The 20,942-nt window shown below is 38.9% G+C and overlaps 1 protein-coding gene across 5 annotated transcripts in view; it reads right to left on the reverse strand.

Annotated features, from left to right (window-relative positions):
- Window positions 1-15,375, reverse strand: part of Cntln (centlein) — a 199,069-nt gene extending 183,694 nt beyond the window's left edge. For all 5 annotated transcript variants that reach the window (XM_042692951.1, XM_042692950.1, XM_042692948.1 and 2 more), the window contains exons 1-2: window positions 15,016-15,375; window positions 7,143-7,231 (exon numbers count right to left, since the gene is read on the reverse strand). In XM_042692951.1, the coding sequence (XP_042548885.1) occupies window positions 7,143-7,231; window positions 15,016-15,375 (449 nt within the window). The remainder of the gene's footprint in view (window positions 1-7,142; window positions 7,232-15,015) is intronic.
- Between the last annotated feature and the right edge of the window lie 5,567 nt (window positions 15,376-20,942).

A 20,942-nucleotide genomic window follows, 5' to 3' on the forward strand; every position in this document is an offset into this window, starting at 1 on the left:
TATTGAAGAACTCTACACACATAAATTTGACAACTTAGATATACTGGACCAGTTCTTTTAAATATACAAATTACATGACATCAAATATGATACAGACAAATGAAACTGTCCTATAATTACTAAGGATATTAAATTTATAATGTGTAAACTCCCAAAATAGAACTGCCTATACTGAGATAATTTCACTGGAAAATCCTACTGAACATTTAAAGGAAGGTTCATGGCAATTTTACACAATTTGTTCCAGAAAACAGAAGCAATTAATTTTATACAGATACCTTTTTTTGGGGGGGGGGGTCCGGTCGTGGGGCCTGAACTCTGGGCCTGGGTGCTGTCCCTCAGCTCTTCAGCTCAAGGCTAGCGCTCTACCACTTGAGCCATAGCACCACTTCCAGCTTTTTTCTTTTTGCTTATGTGGTGCTGGGGAATCGAACCCAGGGCTTCAGGCATGCAAGGCAAGTGCTCTACCCCTGAGCCACCTTCCCAGCCCCTATACAGATACCTTTATCTCCAATACTAAAACCAAAGATTAAAAACACACACAAAAAAAAACATAAAAACAACACCTCATAATTACAGATGCAAAAAGGCCTTAATACTAGAAAATAGTATTGAACAATACAGTTATATGTATGATCAAATAAAATGTATTTCAATTGTGCAAGTCACATAATATTGAAAAAATAAATCAATATATTCTGCCATATCAGCTATCTAAAAGAAGAAAAATCATGATCATATTAATTGATAAATTAAAAAGCACCTGAAAACCTCAACATCCGTTGAGATAAAAAAAAGTCCCAGAAATCTAAGAAACACAAGTAAAGATGTAAAATAGAACTTACATACAAAAGAAATCAATAAGATGTTCAGAGCTGAAATACTAAGAGCCAAAGTAGAGGATTTGGAAGTTAAGGACACAGAGGAATTGGGTTTGAGTGACATTGCAAAAGAGAAAGTGACTGAACTTGAGAATTGATTTTCTGTCCAAAAACATACCAAAAGATATCAAAGATTACCCTCAAGATGTGAAATTTAGACAAAAGCAAGTCTGTGGTAGTCAGAAAGTTATGTAGTAAAATAACTCAAAGGAAAAGCCAATAAATCCTATATATACTGAATTTGAAGGGCACAATAGGACATGAAATAGAAATGCCATCGGCAATGGAAATAGAAAGACATATAAAAGAAAAAGTCCACAGAAAATAATACAAAATGGCTCTAAGACTTCATGCATACAAAATAAGGTGCCTTTCAGATGAATGAAAATAAAAAGCTTGAAAATATGTCCAGGATATAGGGGAATCAGGAACCTTTTCACACTGATGGCGAAAATAGAAATTGTTACAACTTTTTAAACTGATGATTTAGTGGTACCTATCACAATTTCAATTACATCTTTTGATCCAAGGTGTCAGTTATACATTGCTGAATAAAAAATAACCCCAAAATTTACCAGGTTAAAACAATATAAACAAATAGACTTTGGACAGCAAAGTATGAAAAATTACCCAAATCCATTGCCCAGAGAAACAGATAAAAACACACACATACACAGAAAGACAGACAGAAAGATACTGAGAGAAAGAGAGAGAGGGAGACAATACCTAAAGCCTAAGAGAAATAGTCTAAGGGCAAACTACAAGTGAAAAAAAAGCTATTTAATAAAATCTATGCAATAGAGTAAGAAAAGCAAGTGTCTGTGGTATCTGAACCAAACCATAACCCTGTCACCCTTCTAGCTCATCAGGATGGAGATTTAAGACATCTGCAGACAAAAATTAGTGTTCCCTCTCTCCCATTCCCAGTTCTCAGTTGGAAAAGTATCAGTATTTCTCATGCTGCCTGAGCTATCATTGAAGCCAAGTCCAACTCCAAGTACAGTTGTTAAGTGGAGAATCCATTCTTATGCCTAGCCATAAATTATGGAGTTTCTAGTTTAGGTGAAGCACGCTGAGTTTCAAATGCCTTTGCCCTAGCTTATAATACAACTCTCTGCTTTGCCAGCTCTAAGCACATCTAAGACCTCCAAAAGGCTTTAAACATTTCCTCTTTGTAAGTTGATTCATTCAGATATTTGTTAGAGTAATACAAAGCTGATTATACTTATTTGCTATAATGAAGCCAATCTAGCACATAACTTTCAGGAAAACCTGTAGCTAGGTCCCTCAGGCAAATCATTCCACAAAGGGAGGTAACATTCTGGTAAACAAATACACAAAATGCAAAGCAAATTCAAAGGAGTAACATACCTATATGTAGTAACATGGATCTTCATACACAAACATGAACGATCATACATGTGAAGGAAAACATCAACATCAAATGAAAAGAAGAACAAATAAATACACCAAAGAAAACAAAGATAATGCAAAGAACAGAAATGTCTAAAGTTTTTCTGAATAAACTTTTTAAATTTGTAACTTTAGAAAATATAATTAAAAAGATTAAAAAGTCATTCTATTACAGAAGACTACTTTGAAAAGTCAAGTAAATATTAGAGTGAAAACTACACTCAAACTTGAAACTTTCAACTAAGTAAAATGTCTTCAACCATTTGAGGTACTATTATAAAATAGAGAGTACAGACTGAATAAATTATAAAATCGACATTTCTTGCTTATAATTGTAGAGACTGAAAGTCCAAAACCAAAGTATCCCTAGATTCTGTGTCTGATGAGTCCCTATTTCTCACTTGGCAGAAGGGGTTGGAGGCTCTTTCTTTAATCCCACATGATTCTACCCTCATGAGTTGGTCACTTCCTTAAAGGCCTTACCTCTTCAAGCTATGACCTGTGTTATTAGCTTCCAACCTTTGAATTGGAAAGTGTAGGGATGCCAACATTCAGACCATAGCATAAATCAAGTTAAAAAATCACTTAATGATGGAAGACAATGAAAAATATGAGAAAGAAAGGCTAAAGAGGCTGGAAAGTTCAACCTCTAGTAGAGTGCTAAAATGAAGAAAGAATAATAGAACTTTTTTTCCTACCAAAAGAAAATCTTTCCTAGCCAATCCAAAGCTGAAAAGAATGAAGTTTTTGTTTAAACAGATGATGTTGAAGTTTTACAATGCAGCCTGGAAGAAGCAAAAGGAACATTAACATTGGGCTCCTGGTGGCAACACTATATGCTAAAAAAAGGTAATAAAGTTATGCTTTAAAAAGAATCGAAAGGATACTACATGTATGTTTTACATACTGCTGAAATATCAAGCAGAAAGAAAAATGCAAAACAGCTTAGGCATATGCCACCTTTGCATCCTTTCTGAGGAAAAGAGTAGAAAATAATAATCCATCAAAATGAAAAGGAACACATGTGGAATCCTAGAAGGTGTGGAACAAGTTCTGGAAGATAATGAAAAGAAAATCTAGGATGATATCTGTGAATAGTTTAAACAAAGCAACCGGTCTAAATCCATACTATAAGGTAAAGAACCCAAGGAAGAGTATCTTCAAGTCCATTGTAGACAAATAATATACACAAATAACTAATATAAGTATTTATAATGAAAAATAACTTCTGACAACTGATACAGACTTTCTTCATAAGAAAAAGAACAAAGAAGGGTGAATACAAATTCCAAGGGGAAGAAATGTTGTCTAAGACCAAGCCTTGTATAGTAACAAAACTAAACAGGCCAGGTGCCGGGAGCTTACGCCTGTAATCCTAGCTACTCAGCCAGGGCAAGAAACTCTGTGAGACTCTTATCTCCAATAAACCACTCAGAAAACTGGAAGTGGCACTGTGGCTCAAGTGGTAGAGTGCTAGCCTTGAGTTGAAGAGCTGAGGGACAGCACCCAGGCCCAGAGTTCAAGCCCCATGACCAACAACAACAACAAAAAACTAAATGGAGCTGAGAGTCAATGGTTCACTCCTGGTATCCTGGCTACTTCAGAGGCTGAAATCTGAGGATCACTGTTCAAAGGTAGCGCAGGCAGAAAGTCCATGAAACTCATCTCTAACGAATAAAAAGTGAAATGGCATTGCAGCTTAAAGTGGTAGAGCACTAGCCTTCAGTAAAAATAGCTCAGGGACAGCAACAGCACACGGCCTTGAGTTCAAGTCCCAAAACTGGCACAAAAAATAAATAATTAACCAGAGATCACAATTTGGGTAACTGATTATAGTTAATTAATTTGACTCAAATTTTCTGTAATCTATTTGACTTTGACATTTAGAAATTCTTTATTATTTATGGTTATCATTAGGTAGTTGTGCAAAGGGGTTTCAATTAGACAAATCAGTTTATAAGTACAATGCATGTACCTGCCAAACAGGTACTCTACTATTTAAGCAATGCCTGAAGCTCTTTTAGCTGTTTATTTTTGAGAAAGTATCGCCCTTTTTGCCTGATCTTGTCTGGACCACAATCCTCCTATCTAAGTTTCTTGCTGTAGCTGGGATAATAGGCATGTATCACCAAGCCAGATACTGGTTGATGTTGGGTATCAATGGTCTCAAACCATGCATCTTCCCAATCTCCACCTCTATAGTATCTAGGATTAAAAGCCCAAGCCACAGGTACTGGCTGAGAAATGCATTATGGCAAAAATTTTTGAGTACTCACCTCTAATATATGTATACTTATTTGTAAATTATGTGTACATTATATATATTCTTCTATACAAATATATATTAGGTATATTATAAATAAAAAACAGAAGTTGTAAAGAATGAAAAATGATCTAATAGTATTTTAATATTTGGTCCTGATCAACTAAGAAGAAAGTAAAAATTCAGGATACTTTTTTAAAGTTGGAAAAATTAACAAGTAAAAGAACAGAATAAAGAAAAAACATAACAATTATATTCCATGGACTTCTCTAGAATATTCACTCTGCTTCAAAGTAGAGAAAGATGGAAAGAGGTCACATTTAATCCCAACAATGACTGTGGAAGTAGTAAGGATGCTTCAACAGAATAGTTAATTCTGATTATCAAAAGGAAAAAACTGATTTATAAACATACAAGCAACATAAGAAGAAACTGGGAATAGTGTTTTAGGAGTCTGCAACAATCAAGAATGATAAAATTAGAGATATATCACAGATTTTAGCAAGTAAAATTACAAACAATACTGGAATGATCTGGGGGATAGAGACTCCAAAGATGAACATAGCTTAGGTTATGAAAAATTATATTCAGATTATATGATCATGATTGCAATAAAGAAAAAGGAAAAGGTATCCATATGTTTAGCTCTCATTTAGAAAATATAATGAAGTCTATTTAATAGGAAAGCAAGTGTTTTAATTGCTATGCTAAATGTCATGGGACTACAGCACACCAAATGTTTGATAAGGAGTACCTAGCATCATTCCATTGTTTCTAAAGACCAAGGAGAGGCTCAATAATCTAGTATTAAATGACTGAGCATACCCTGGAGTGTAGTATTGGAGTATAACTGAAATCTCTCAATTTGTTAGAGAATAGTGCAAGGTCATCCCAGGCTTTCCAGTACATACTGAAATTATCTAAGGGGAAAACTGAGTCAGATCTAGAAGTTTCCGACAAAGACAGTCTATGAAGTAAGAAGCAAACAATTATATTATGCCTGTAATCCTAACTACTCAGGAAGCTGAGATCTGAGGATTGCAGTTCAAAGCCAGACTGAGCAGGGAAGTCTATGAAACTCTTATCTTTAATCACCAAAAAAAAAAGCCAGATGGGCTGGGAAGGTGGCTCAGTGGTAGAGTGCTTGCCTTGCATGCCTGAGGCCCTGGGTTTGATTCCTCAGTACCACATAAGCAAAAAGAAAAAAAAAAAAAGCCAGAGTAGAACTATGGCTCAAGTTGTAGAGAGTTAACCCTGAGCAAAAAAATCTCAGGGCCAGTGCCTACAACCTTAGTTCAAGCCCCAGGACCAGCAAAAAAAATTTTTTAAATAAAAAAAAGTAAGTAGATGAATGGATCAAGAAAATGTGGTATATATACACAATGGAATTCTATGCCTCCATCAGAAAGAATGACATTGCCCCATTTGTTAGGAAATGGAAAGACTTGGAAAAAATTATATGAAGTGAAGTAAGCTAGTACCAAAGAAACATAGCTTCCATGGTTTCCCTTATTTGCAATTACTAGTATATGTCTGAGATAAGCAGAAACAGTCAGACAAGTTGATGTTAGGCGAAATGAACCCCAGGATAAGGATTCAAATGTTTTTTCTTTCTTGCTATTGCTTCTAACATATTTATAAGATATTTCTTTGTTGCTGTGTATGTCCCTTCCCCATGGTATAACCCCTGTTTTCACTGTATTTGATGTTGGTATAATTTATGGAGGGGAAGGGAAAAAACAAATTGTTTAAATAGGGATACAAGTGGACCCATTGCAACAATGAGATGTATAAGATGTTATGCTGAAAATGAGCTTTACAGCCGGGCGCTGGTGGCTCACGCCTGTAATCCTAGCTACTCAGGAGGCTGAGATCTGAGAATCGCGGTTCAAAGCCAGCCCGGCCAGGAGAAACTGTGAGACTCCTATCTCCAATAAACCACCAGAAAACCGGAAGTGGTGCTGTAGTTCAAGTGGTAGAGCGCTCGCCTTGAGCTGAAGAGCTGAGGGACAGCGCCCAGGCCCAGAGTTCAAGCCCCACGACCGACAAAAAAAATGAGCTTTACAACTTTGGCTCTGGGGTTGGGGTGGGAGATGGGATGGGAAGGGGTGAGATGGGGGGGAGGGGATGGGATGGGAAGGGGAAATAAAGGAGGAGGCAACAATGCTTGATAAGAAATGCACTCATTACCTTGCCCATGTAATTGTTACCCCTCTGTACAGTATTTTCACAATTTAAAAAAAAATAAAATAAAAAATAAAAAAATTAAACTAATCTGTAACAGCTAAAAAAATACATTCTCTCATCCCCTCTCTCCCTCTCTCTCTCTACATATATATATATATATCTGTCTCTCTTTCTCATACACAATATCTAAGCCATAGATTTTTCTTTCTTGCAAACTACCCTAATATGTCAGAATATGGATAAGCTCTTTCCATACCTAGGGAATTGGAACCTCTTAAAATAATCCAATAATTATAATATTCTGGTTTGAACACCAAATTAATCACTTTAAGGTATTAATGCATGTTTTTAAGTCTAATACTGAAAAGAAATACATTTTTTAAAATTTGAGAGCTCACCTTTCCACAACCAAACTGACAGCCTGTGTGAGATCTGGATTTGCTACCTGAAGACGTTTCCACAAAGACCATACAAATTCTTTGTCAGCCTTAAAGAAATTAAAGACATTGTAAGTGAATTGCTTTTTACTGCTACCAGAGAAGATAGTACAATAAACTTAAAAATTGAAAAAGAAAAAATAATTAAGCCATTATTATCCTTATCCTGTAACTTTACCAATGGATTCTTCACAAGCATAGCAGGAAAGATAATGGTAATGTAGTTTTAGTATTTCCACTACCCACAATTTGGGATGCAAATGTTGGAATAGTGAATATCAAGGTGATTTTACTCCAAAAAGAAATGACCCTGCAGCTACTGCTGCTTTTTCAGCTGTCCTTGCCTTTATAGCAATTTCTTTTTTCTTTTTTTCTTTTTTTGTCGGTCGCGGGGCTTAAACTCTGGGCCTGAGCGCTGTCCCTCAGCTCTTCAGCCCAAGGCAAGCACTCTACCACTTGAGCCAGCACCACTTCCAGTTTTCTAGTGGTTTACTGGAGATAAGAGTCTCACAGAGTTTCCTGCCCAGGCTGGCTTTGAACTGCGATCCTCAGATCTCAGCCTCCTGAGTAGCTAGGATTATAGGCATGAGCAACTGGCACCCACCTCTTTATAGCAATTTCTGAGTTACTATAATCACATCTCTATTTCTTCAACTCCTATTCATTCTATATATTCCACAAAGGTTTCCCTTGCCACAATACATTAAAATCATTTCCTTAGGTCTTCTATCCAATGGACAATACACAAGTTTCAGTACTTATTGGCTAAGTTGTTAACTGAACTTTTTAAAAATCAGTGATTCTGATAAATTGGTCTCAATAAAGTCCAAGGATCAGCATTTTTTGAAAGCTCCATCCTGTGAATCTGTGCCGTTAGGGTAGAAAACCACTGCTCTAATGGACCAAATATGTTCCCTGGTTTTCCACACCTACTATCCTTCACTGAGACCTCTACATTTCTATCACTAGCTGTTCCATCTACTTTTAGATTAGACTAGCATCTTCAACTGCCTACTTGATTTTGATTCCACTGAGTGGATAATTGTCAATTTAAATATATCCTTTCCAAGATAAAATTCTTGCTTCCTTACTCTTTCACAAATCTACCCCTCAGGGCTGGGAAGGTGGCTCAGTGGTAGAGCACTTGCCTTGCATGCATGAGGCCCTGGGTTCGATTCCTCAGCACCACATAAGCAAAAAGAACCGGACCCAAAAAAAAAAAAAATTTACCCCTCTGCATTTCAGAAAATGGTCCTATATCAACTCACTTGGTTCTCTTTTCCTCCCACTTGATATACAATACATCAATAAATGGCCTTATCTGCCCAATAGATCCCAATACCAACCACTAAAACTCAACTCTTACTGAACTCTTTACAATTGTCTTCTAGGCTAATAACTCAACTTTCTCTAATGTGGCCTTATAACATTATGAAAAAATCCATACTCTACCAAACCCACAAAGCTCTATGTAACATGGCCTCATACATACTGTTCCAATATCTTTTATCAGTCTTTCCTCTGTTCACATTGACTTCCTTGCTCTATTTGATCCCTGGCCTTCATACATAATACACTATTTTCCAGATTTTCATATAAATTATTTCCTCACTTTATTCATGCCTTTGGTGAAATATCACCTCAAGGAAGACCTCTGTGACTAATTTATAATATCTTCCAAAGCCCACAGGTACTAATATTTTTCACTATTTTCCCATGGCATACTTGAAGGAAAATATATTTTATATTCATTTCTTTGTTAGGGTCTAAACAAGTGACTAGATACTTCAATTTGTAGGTGATTCCATCATCCATTCTCTCCTTTAGTTACAGAAATCATTTGGCATCTTTGCTATCATTGAAGTATCTTGCCTTATGAACCATGCAACTATTTCAAGTTTACATATGAAATGTAAAAAAAAAATGTTAGAGCCGGGCGCTGGTGGCTCACGCCTGTAATCCTAGCTACTCAGGAGGCTGAGATCTAAGGATCGCGGTTCAAAGCCAGCCCGGGCAGGAAAGACCGTGAGACTCCTATCTCCAATAAACCACTAGAAAACCGGAAGTGGCGCTGTAGCTCAAGTGGTAGAGCGCTCGCCTTGAGCTGAAGAGCTGAGGGACAGCACCCAGGCCCAGAGTTCAAGGCCCACGACCGACCAAAAAAAAAAAAAAATGTTAGAATTTAACTGAAACACTTACCTGTAGTTTTTACAAATGTGTCAGAAATATCTTTTCCCAGTCTATTTTTGATTATTTAACTTTGGAAAATTTTTTGAAAAAAGCAGTATTAATTTCATATATTGGAATTTAGCCTTCTTTTCCATTATAGCTTTTGGATTTTTATGTAACAGTTACAAAAAGCCTTTTCTACTCCAAGATCAGAAATATATTTACCCATTCCTTCTGGATTTTAACTTTTATATTCATAATTGACAAAATTTATATACATATAGTTATAGTGTACATAATCTTGAGGGGATTTTCTTTATTTTGTATATTGCTGCTGCTTTTGGTGGTACTGGCTTTTGTGCTTGCTAGGCACTTCCAGCCCTATATGTGCTGGTTATTTTTTAAGGTAAGTTATGATTGGCCTGTGCTGGCCTAGACCATGATCAGTTTCCCTAATTATACTACCTACTCTAGCTGGGATAAAAGGAGCATGGCACCACATCCAACTTTTTCTGGTTAGGCGGGGTCTCATGAACTGTTTTGCTCAGGTTGGACTAGAATCAATATCCCCCACTCTCAGCCTTCTATCATAGCTGGGATGATAGGTACATACCACCACTTCTAGCTATTGATTGAGATGAAGGTCCCATGAACTTTTTTACCTGGGATGGCCTCAAACCATGATCCTACTAATGTCCATCTCCTTACTAGTAGGATTACAGGTAGAAACCCATTGGGACTCAGCTTAATATAATGTATGTGTACATGCAGGTGTGTACATCATGATGTACATTATGTCAATAATTTGGGGGGAAAGAGCAAGTTCTAACCAGGTACTGGTGGCTCACACCTGTAATCATAGCTACTAAGGAGGCTCACATCTGAGAACCATGGTTTGAAGCTAGTTAGGGCAAGAAAGTTTGTGAGACTCTTATCTCCAATTGACCACAAAAGAAAACAAAAGCCAGAAGTGGAGGTGTAGCTCAAATAAGTGGTAGAGCACTAGCCTTGAGCAAAATAGCTCAGGGACAGCACCCAGGGCCTGAGTTCAATCCCCAGGACTGCACCAAATAACAATAATAATAATAATAATAAATAAGCTCTTTGGGAAGTTATAATTCTACAAACAAACTTCAGAACTATTGTTGAGGATGTTGTTTAAATATTTTGTATTATCTTCAGTATGATTATACCTCTGATTACTAAAAACCTCTTTCACATGCAAAAAATAAAGCCCATTTTTAAAAAATGGTTTCCAAGTTATTTCAGACACCATTAAAATAAACTGCTGCAAATCACAGTCCCTTTATAGTCTCCCTTCCTTTGGTCACTCTTCTTAAAAAGTTTAAAATAGGAAAAAGATTGTCAGCCTAACAAGTGTGAGGCCCTGAGTTCAAACCTTACTATTGCCAAAAAAAAAAAAAAAAATGAAGTTAAAAAAATCTTTAAAAATGACTCATATTTCTTATTCTTAGTATAGAACTTCCATACCAAATCAAAAATTTAAACTTGAAATTAAAAGTCTAAACCTTCTCACAAGGTTTGTAAAGCTCAGTCTATGAAAGATGACTAAGTCTCGGTGATTTGGCTCTGTATTTTCTTAGAAGTAGAATGGTTTTTGCCTGTTATTTATCAACTTCCATGGAAATAGACACCATCTAGGAAAACAGACACTCAAAACTGCCTTTTGTTGGTTTTTTTTTAATTGGTCATGGGGCTTGAACTCTGGGCCTGGGTGCAGTCTGTGAGCTCTTCAGCTCAAGGCCAGTGCTCTACCACTTGAACCACAAGACCACTTCCAGTTTTCTGTTCATTAACTGGAGATAAGAGTTTTTCAATTTTTGGTCAAGTTTCAAATCACCTAATGTGCTAAAATAAAATGTACCTGTTAATTCTCTTGTCATATACTTTCCTCATCATATACTTTCAAAAAAGTTAGCTTAATCATCAAATCTGGTAATTAATCTATTTCACTTACTCCTAAAAAATTTTTACTTGAAATTAGTTAATAAGTTTACTAAATATTTTAGGCTGATAGCAAAACAATGACTAACCTGTCAGGTACTAGCAGCTCATACCTGTGATCCTAGCTCTCAGAAGACTGAGCCCTAAAGATTGCAGTTTGGAACCAGTCCAGGCAAACCAATCTACAAGACCCTTATCACCAATTAATCAGCAAAAATTCAGAACTGGATATATGCTCAAATGGTGGGGTGAAAAAGCTGAGTCAGAACATGAGGACATGAGTTCAAGCCCCAATATTGGTATAAAAAATAAATCTTATAAACACTACACAAACCTTATATTAATTTTTCTCATGTAGAATTTTGCAAATGTTAATAAAATTACATATAAACATCCCACAAGTATCTTTTGTGATAGACAAAATACATTCTGGAAAGATACAGTCAAAATTAAGAATATCGCAGGGTGCTGGGTGGCTCATGCCTATAATCCTAGCTACTCAGGAGGTTTAGATCTGAGGATCACAGTTCAAAGCCAGCCCGGGCATGAAAGCCCGTGACTCTTATCTCCAATACACCACCAGAAAACCAGAAGTGGTGCTGTGGCTCAAGTGATAGAGTTCTAGCTTTGAGCTGAAGAGGTGAAGGGCACCCAGGCCCAGAGTTCAAGAACGATGACCAATAAAAAAGAAAAAAAAATTCTGCTAATCTACTATCCTTAGTAAATCTAATAGTGACAGCTTTCCTCCAAGCATTATGTGTAGTTTGTCTCTTATTCTAGAAGCCACATGAAAAAAAATTTAATTAGATACTTACATAGAGTGGGCTCCTGTGCTCTTATTAAGAAAAACACTTGTTCTCCACTACCTGTTTATTCTAGGCATTCCAGTGGAATAGAATAGTATATGGAATCACCCAAACATTTTCCCTCACCAAATATGACTGAATTCTCATAAATTAAATGTCAAAATTAAAAAAATTAAAAAGAGCCACTATTAGGCTCATGGACTAATGATAGCAGGTATTTTTTTTCCAAAACTGCATGTTTGCTTCCACTTCAAAGTTTGAAGTTAATGTAGATCTAAATAGCATTTCTAAAAATGGAGTACAAAACAGAGCTCATGACACACTGCAAGGGAAAATTCTTTCTGCAATCACATGCACATGTATACATATGTACTTACCAAGTTGAAATATTGAAATGAACCTACTTTGAATTGCTATTTCTAGCACAATTTTAATACTTCGTTTTCTGAGGTGCTAAGATTTTTAGGAGAATAAATAACTAGAACAATTAATTTTAAAAAGATGTAAAAAAATGAGGAATTAACTTTTTTATAAAACAACTGGGAGTTCACTATTTCTCCCAATCCTCCCCAAGAGCAGAAGTCTGGTCTGCTAAAGTTTTATGATGTGGGATGCTGCCAACCTCATTTCATTTCACACCGCTGGAATGTCTATGATCAACCAACAGTATTAATATTACAAAATCTCAAGAATCATCATTCTAAGTTAATTAGGACCATGTCTACATTCTTACATCTGCCTAGAGTATTACAATCATCTTCCTAGTAGAGATACGTCCAAGGTCACAAAGGTCAATGCCATGTTGAGCGTCACATTTTAAAAAATGTAATAGCAAGTGTTAAAGTCATGGCTCAAGTGGTAGAGAGAGCCAGCAAAGAAAGCAAATTGAGAAAGCACAAGGCCAAGTTCAAACTCAGGAAGAGAAATTAAATAAAGATGTAATAGTGAATTGATTTAAGGGAAAGTGTCCATCAGACTTTTTTCAACAGACTGACTCCCTTAATCAAAGTCCCTTAGACAGCTAATGTCATAGCTAGGAGGGGGAGGGGGATAGGGAAAGTGCAGAAAACTTGGGCAAATAGTGTCTTAGCTTATGACTTTACCAAAAGGCTTCTTATCATGCTTTTAAACTCCCCACATGAAGTTTAAGTTACACAAAATTTTTACTTCATTGGTGTCTTTTATTTCTTTGCTTTGTTTCTTTGCCAATGAATAGAAAAATGGAAAAAAGAAAAGGCCAAACACATACAGCCCCTAAATTTCTTTGATTCAGCAAAGATCTCCAACCAGAAAAAAAGATTACCACTAGTCAATGAATTTCATTGTTTTATCAATCTAAATTGATGATCCTATTCACACACTGGCCCCGATATTAAGCAGTTTTTAACTGTTACCTATTTTGAAGACAGTGACTTAAACACCTATAGTTAAGTGATTTGAAGATATAGGGTTGCTCACACCTGTAATTCTAGCTGAGGCTGAGATTTGAGGATCACAGTTCAAAGCCAAACCAGGCAGGAAAGTCCATGAGATCCATCTCCAATTAACCACCCAGCCAGAGGTGGAGCTATGGCTCAAGTGGCAAAGCAACAGTGTTGAGTAAAAAAGCTGAGGAACAATGAGTTCAAGTCCCAGGACTGAACCAGCACCAAAAAATTTAAAAACCTGCTGTTGCTACCAAGCAAAGTAGCTCAATCCTATAATCCCTAATTGAGAGCTAAAAACAGAGAGATAGAAGGACTGCAGTTCAAGAGTAGCACCAACAATAATTAAAAAAAAAAAAAAAACTTTAGAGACTCCTTTCCAATCAAAGTAGAGGTGAGAGGGTCCAGTACTTGATACCTGTCATCCCAATACAATGGCTGGGCTAGTGTGCAACTGTCATCCTAGTGACAAGCGAAAGCAAGGATAGGAGGACTGCAGACCAAGCTTACATAAAGCAAGATTCTATCTCAAAAAAAAAAAAAAAATCAGTGTAAAAAGAGTGACAGAGCGGCTCAAAGGATTAGAACAACTTGCCTCGCAGTGCCAGAGAGGCCCTAAATTCAATTTTAAAAAAAAAAAAGGATGTATTGAGTAAATAGCAACATGTAATTTCCTAACCCTGTTCAAAAAATTCTGGTAAAATCAAGAAAAATATGGTGCTAAAGTAAAATTAAATCTCCACGAGCATGAGGACAATCAAGCTCCTCTTTAATACTATCAACACAAACTCTAAAAATATTAGGAAAGTAATATTAGTGCAACTGATTTAGCAAATGCTTTCTTTCCACAGGCAAGATCACACAAAATGATATTCCTCATTCATAGACGAGGGAGTTATTATAGTGGGTTAATAAATAAGTATCATTATCATCTAGCTTGTGTGAGGTCCCCAGCCTGGAGATTTCCTAAAAACTAACAGTAATTTGAAAATCCTGGGTTTGTGTTTACAACTTACATTGGATAGTGTTAAAAACACGGACAAGTGTGAGTTTGTAAACTGAAAAGTAGCTACATCATCCATGAATTTTTACCAACAACATGTTTTTTACACTTTGCTCTTCCAACGGTGAAGGCATTCCACTACTGGGTACCAGATACCAAGACAGACACGGTGTGGCCCTGGGACACGGCCTCGGGGATCGTCCATAGGAAAAACAAGCAAACCTGGGGCAAACCAGAGGCACGTCCCCACCCCCCACGCCCGCCCCAGCTCCCACCCCGGGCTGGGCACGGGGCAGAGGAGCGGGAGGGCAGGACGGGGAGTCCGGCGCCAGTGTCCTGGGCCGCCCCAGGTGGTCAGGGCCTGACCGCCTGGAGGCGGCGCCTCCGAGAGGGGCGGGTCCCAGCCCCGCGGGGCGCCCGGGCCTGGGGCCCGCGCTGAGGAGGCCCGGGCGGGCGGCCCTCGGTACCTGACACAGGGCCAGCTCCTCCTTCACGCCGCTCAGCTCTTCCTCCAGCCGCTGCGTGCGGGCCACCTCTGCCTCCTCCACCGAGATGCCCTCCGGCCGCCGGGCGCCCGCGGGCGCGCTGAGGAGGGGAGCGTGAGCCGCGGCCGCCCCCGCCGGCTTCCGCCGGGCCCCCGACCCCTCCTCGCCCCTCCACAGCGTGTCACACCTATCCGACACCACCTCCCGCGCTCCGCCGGAGACGCCCGAGGCCTCGCTGCGCACGGCGTGGGCCTCGGCCCTCCGCCCCCCGCGTGGGGACCGGGGGCCCACAGGCCGCGCTGGAGGTGGCGCGGCCGGCGACGCCGGCGAGCGCGCCGCCATGACCGCGGCTCCTAACGGGTCAAGTTCCCTCTTGGAAACTCCACCTCCCCTTCCCCATCCTGGCCAGCCCGGGGCGCCGAGGTGCGCATGCGCGGGCCTTTTCCCGCCTCGGCGCGCGCGGGGTCTCGCGCTCGCGGGTCCTGGCCGGCTTCCCACGGGATAGACTCCCCTGGCGGGACACCCCTGCTGCGCATGCGCCCTGGCCGGAGGCGTTAGGTGCCTTTGGCCTCGGTTGCCCTGTCTATCTGTCTGTCTGTCTGTCTGTCTGCCGGTCGGTCTGTCTGTCTGTCTGTCCGTTGCTTGCTATGCCCTTGGCTTGCTTTCCGCACGCCTAAAACCCTACTCTCCACTTCGCACCTTGCTTGCATCCCACCTCTTAAAAGCCTTCCTAGACAAGTTCCTGACCCCAAATGATCCTGAACTTGTGAATTCCTCCTCCTTCAAGGCCACTGCCAACTCTTTTGTCACGTTTCATTGACCGCCCTGAAGTGTTAGTTACAGGGCTAATCTCTCCAAGGCTGCTGTAAGCTCCTTGAGGATCAGGGAATAGGTTTTAGACTTAAATGTTTTCTTCACACCCCTTAGCAAAACTGCCTTACATCCAGCTGACATCCAGCTGACTGATGTCAAGGAGATGTGCAAAGCCTTGTGCTGAGCTGGGACTAGCAAGCCCGGGTTCCCATTTGAATTGTGATCCTTTCTACACCCTTTTGTCTTTTGTTTTGCAAGAGTCATGATTATTTCCTTTGAGTCTTTATGTCAATTTCTTTATCTGTCTGGCTGAATACCAGAATGAGCACAGACTACATTGCCTAATAATATAGGTCCTTGAAACAAATCAATCTTTTAAAGAGTGGTAAAGAAAACAGAGCCTACTTTATCTTGTTTACAAATTTTAAATAAGCAGCAACTTCCTTTCTTTATCCTTAACACTCTTCTTACCACTAGAGTTTTTGTTTTTGTTTTTGCCCCCGAGTTCCAGGACAATTGGAGGAGATTGAGGCACTATGGAACTAGGAAAGAAAGTTGGCCACTTATAACTGATGACTTCAAAATAATCTGTGCCAGAATTTAGTCCATATGCCAAAGAACACCTTTCCAATTAATATCCTACTACAGGAATTTGAATGGGTTTCCTTCCCAAAGAAAGTGAAAATCACATAAAACTTATAGAAGGATTACATTAGAAAAAGTACATTTGAATCTTAGAAGTAGCTATCAAACTGAGCATTTGCCATAGACTGAGTCCAATAGTTAGCACATATGAATTCATTCAATTTTATGGCTTTTTTTTTTTTTTACATACCGCTATTTCACTAGTGACAAAACTGAAACTTCAAAGGTTACTGGGACTTGCATGATAGTTCATTCAGTATTAGGAAAGCTAAAATTTGAATCCACTTAACTCCATTAACTACAAAATCTGTGCCTTTGGCCTTTATGTTTACCCCTGCTCATCATCTGAAACACACCATTAGGTCTAGTTGCATGTGAGATGTTGGCCTAACACTGGGAATTCTAACCACATAATTCACATTTGGCTCAAAAACAATATGTATACACATTTTTAATATCTATTTGTTCTGTTGTAAGTTTTATTGTTTAAATATTGTTCTACTTATTTTTGGATTTCTGTGGTTTCTTTGTTGTGGTACTGGAGTTTGAACTTGAGGGCTCTTTTCTGGCTAGACAAAGAAGCTATGGAGACAGCTATACATCCAGCCCTTTACACTCTGTGATAGGGCCTCAGTTTTGGTCCTGACCATCCTAGACTTCAATCTACCTATTTAAACTTCCCACCACATGGGGCTAGGAATGTGGCTTAGTAGTAGATTGCTTGCCTAGCTTGCATGAAGCCCTGGGTTCAATTCCTTAGTACCACATAAACAAAAAGCCAGAAGTAGTGCTGTTGCTCAAGTGGTAGAGTGCTAGCCTTGAACAAAAGACGCTCAGGCCCTGAGATCAAGCCCCAGGATTGGCAAATAAACTTCCCACCACAGCTTAGTTGACAGGTAGGAGTCTCCTATGTAACCAGGATGACAGGCATATAACACTGTGCTCAGCTATTGGTTGAGATGTAGTCTCAAGAAATATTTTTCTGATCAAGCAGCAATCCTCTTCATCACCGTCTCCTAAGTAGCTAGGAATACAGGTGTGAGCCAACAATTTGTGGATATAAATGTTATTTCTCACTTAAATTTAAAATTTTTATCTGTAATGAGTTTGAAAAGAGAATGAAAGAATAAAGTTTCTCAACCTTTATGCTTAATCATTAAAAAAAAAAAAACTGCAGCATTTTAAGATGTGTTATTTCTCCTTTACCAATTTAGTTTCATTTTTACTTGGCCAGAAAATTTGTTCAATTTTTTTTTTTTGGTTGGTCGTGGGGCTTGAACTCTGGGCCTGGGTGCTATCCCTCAGCTTTTCAGCTCAAGGCTAGTGCTCTACCGCTTGAGCCATAGCACCATCCAGTTTTCTGGCCATTAATTGGCGATAAGAGTCTCATGGACTTTCCTGCCCTGGCTGGCTTTGAACTATGATACTCAGATCTCAGCCTCCTGAGTAGCTAGAATTACAGGTGTGAGCCACTGGTGCCCGGCAATTTGTTGGATTTTTAAACCACTACTAGATATCAATGAGTCTGCACATATCATAGTTTTTTATATAATTTTTAAATTTATCTCAATTTTAAGTCTTTTCCATATCCGAAAGATTAAATCGAGAATTGCTTAGTGCCTATGTCTTCAGCATTAGAGTGAAATGTGCAAGTCAGAATGTGTCAATGTGACACTGAATCAATGGTGGACATACATATGGTGTCAGTTTCATGTGGACAAACGGCAATCTAGGAGGCAGTGGAAATAAACCAAAAAGAACTGTTTCATGTGTACAATTATTAAAATATTGTTTAATAAATTCTGGGCAATCTTGATCCCCTGAGAGTGTTCTAGATAAAAATATACAAGGAGATACCATCAATTCCAGTTTCCCATGTGAGTTTCATATATTTCAAAAATTATGACTCGATGGCAACAAAATTTTATTTTCCATTTTCATTTCCAAAGATGACAAGATACTCCAGAACTGTTTAAATATTGTCATTTTTTTCTAATTCTAGGCTTTTTTTTTTTACAATTAAATCTATTGAACTCTAATTTCCAGAGTGGTTGTTATTGGGAGGGCTAAGGGGAGAAGTGATCTGTGTATGTTATGTATAAATGCATTTTGTCAATTCACTTTGTTTAGCAAAGTAAATGCAGTACTCCAGTTCTTCCATCTGCATTACTTATTACATCCCTGACTGCATCCCAGATATGAAGGCCTTCTTTCTCTACTACCAGCATTCTAGTTTGCCATTTCTGTATTGATGATGCTTTCCTGTTCCACTATGTAATTCTGTGTGTGTTTCTCTGTCTCCATCTCTATCTGTCTCTCTGTCTCTGTCTCTGTCCTTGTCTGTCTGTCTGTCTGTCTGTCTGTCTCTCTCTCTCTCTCTCTCTCTCTCTCTCACACACACACACACACACACACACACACACACCGTTTGCTTTTTGAAAACTCTGTATTACGTGTCCTCAGTCACTAGTGTTCCTTTGACCAGGTAAGAAATCCTCTATACATAAAGAAATAACACTATTTCCCAGCCCAGGAGATCATCCTGATTGTTACCTACCTATCTACAACACATAGCAGATTTCAAGAACAGCAATTGATCCTAAACTTTTCTGGATTTTTTTAGTCCTTGTCAGGAGTTGAATGTTTCATTGTCATCTTCTATGTTAACAATAGGGAATTTTTTTCTTTTTTCAAATATGAGATTACAGCCATCTTGTATAGCAGAATCCCACCTCTGCAGAATCTACTTTGGTAAACCTCACAGAGGTTTTCAGGCTGAAGCATGAGAGATACACATGTCCTCTCATCAACAATCATATTCTGCTTGGTGTGGTAATAATTCAGAGGCTCAGTAGTAAGTTGGTAGCAACTTACATTGAGTACTCTGAACAACCGTTCATCAGGATAAATTACAAAGGTAAGAGTAGGATCAAAGGAATGCACAATACTCGGCAGCTAGCTACTTAAGGCCTAAAAGATACTCTCCTGTCTCTAAGACTGGAAGGGTGTGAAGAATGAGACAAAAAGAGCTATGGATCCAGAACTGCCTGGTAAGATGCAGACTTAAGATAAAGAACTAGGGAAGGGCAAGGAATGTGGCTTAGTGGTAGAGTGCTTGCCTAGCATGCATGAGGTCCTTGGTTCGATTCCTTGGTACCACATTAAACAGAGAGAGAGAGAGAGAGAACTAGGGGAACAAACATTCCAACTTCATTCTCTTTCTCAATGCCTCTCTACTTTGTGCCACATGCTAAACCAAACTTGTTCAGCAAACATCCACAGACAATCTGGAGGGCAAATAGAAGGGATCCAACTCAAGACTATGATCTTATAAGAAGCAGCTCAGCTATAAATTTAGTGTCCTAAAAGATGACTTAAGAAACAACTCCTATTCTTATAGCATGATCGAATATGATTTTATTTACAAAAACTTATAAAGGAGAAAAAGATAAATCACGTTATAAACAAAGGGGAATCAAATACAGGCAAGAGTTAGGTAAAAAGTTAAGAGCTTCATATTAATTCATTTTTCTTGTTGCAATGACAGAATGCCTGATTTAAGAAACTTAAAAGGAGGAAAGAATTGGTATAACCCCTGTTTTCACTGGATTTGATTCCCATGCCCTGCATCTTGTATATACATTTTTCTAATTTGGGGAAGGGAAGGGAAATAACAAAATGCTGAAATAATGATACAGGTTGACCCATTGTAACAATGAGATGTATAAGATACTATGTTGAAAATGGGGGGGGGGGGGGCTGGGAAGGTGGCTCAGTGGTAGAGTGCTTGCCTTGAATGCCAGAGGCCCTGGGTTCAATTCCTCAGCACCACATAAGCAAAAAAAGAAAAAAGCCGGAAGTGGCGCTGTGGCTCAAGTGGTAGAGTGCTAGCCTTGAGCCTTGAGCCTTGAGCTGGAGGACAGTGCCCAGGCCGAGTTCAGGCCCCACGACCGGACCCAAAAAAAAAAAAGAAAAAGAAAATGGGGGGGGGGAGGAAGGAGTTAGGGGGGTGGGAAGGAAGGGATGGTAGGGGAAAAACCAAGGAGGAGGTAACAATGCTCAATAGGAAGTGTACTCATTACCTTAGTTATGTAACTGTAACCCCTATGTACAGTATTTTTACAATAAAAATATTTTTAAAAAGAGGAAAGATTTATTCTGATTCACAGTTTCAGAGGGTCCCATCATGGTTGCTTGGCCCTGTGCATTTGGGCAGAACATCAGCAAACAAGAGCAGGAAGCGACTGGGAGCGAGGTGTAGCTTTCAAAGGTGTGCCCCCAATGACCTGTTTCCTCCACCTAGATCCCACCATCTAAATTTCTGCCATATGCCTAAAAATGGGGACTAAATGTTTTATACATGAGTCTGTGGGGAACATTTCATATTCAAACCACAAGAGTCCACCTCTGACCCCCAAACATATGGCCATCCCGTAACACAAAATTTATTC

The sequence above is a fragment of the Dipodomys spectabilis genome, unplaced genomic scaffold, assembly GCF_019054845.1.
Source record: "Dipodomys spectabilis isolate Male_0828 unplaced genomic scaffold, ASM1905484v1 ptg000158l, whole genome shotgun sequence".
NCBI lineage: Eukaryota > Metazoa > Chordata > Mammalia > Rodentia > Heteromyidae > Dipodomys > Dipodomys spectabilis.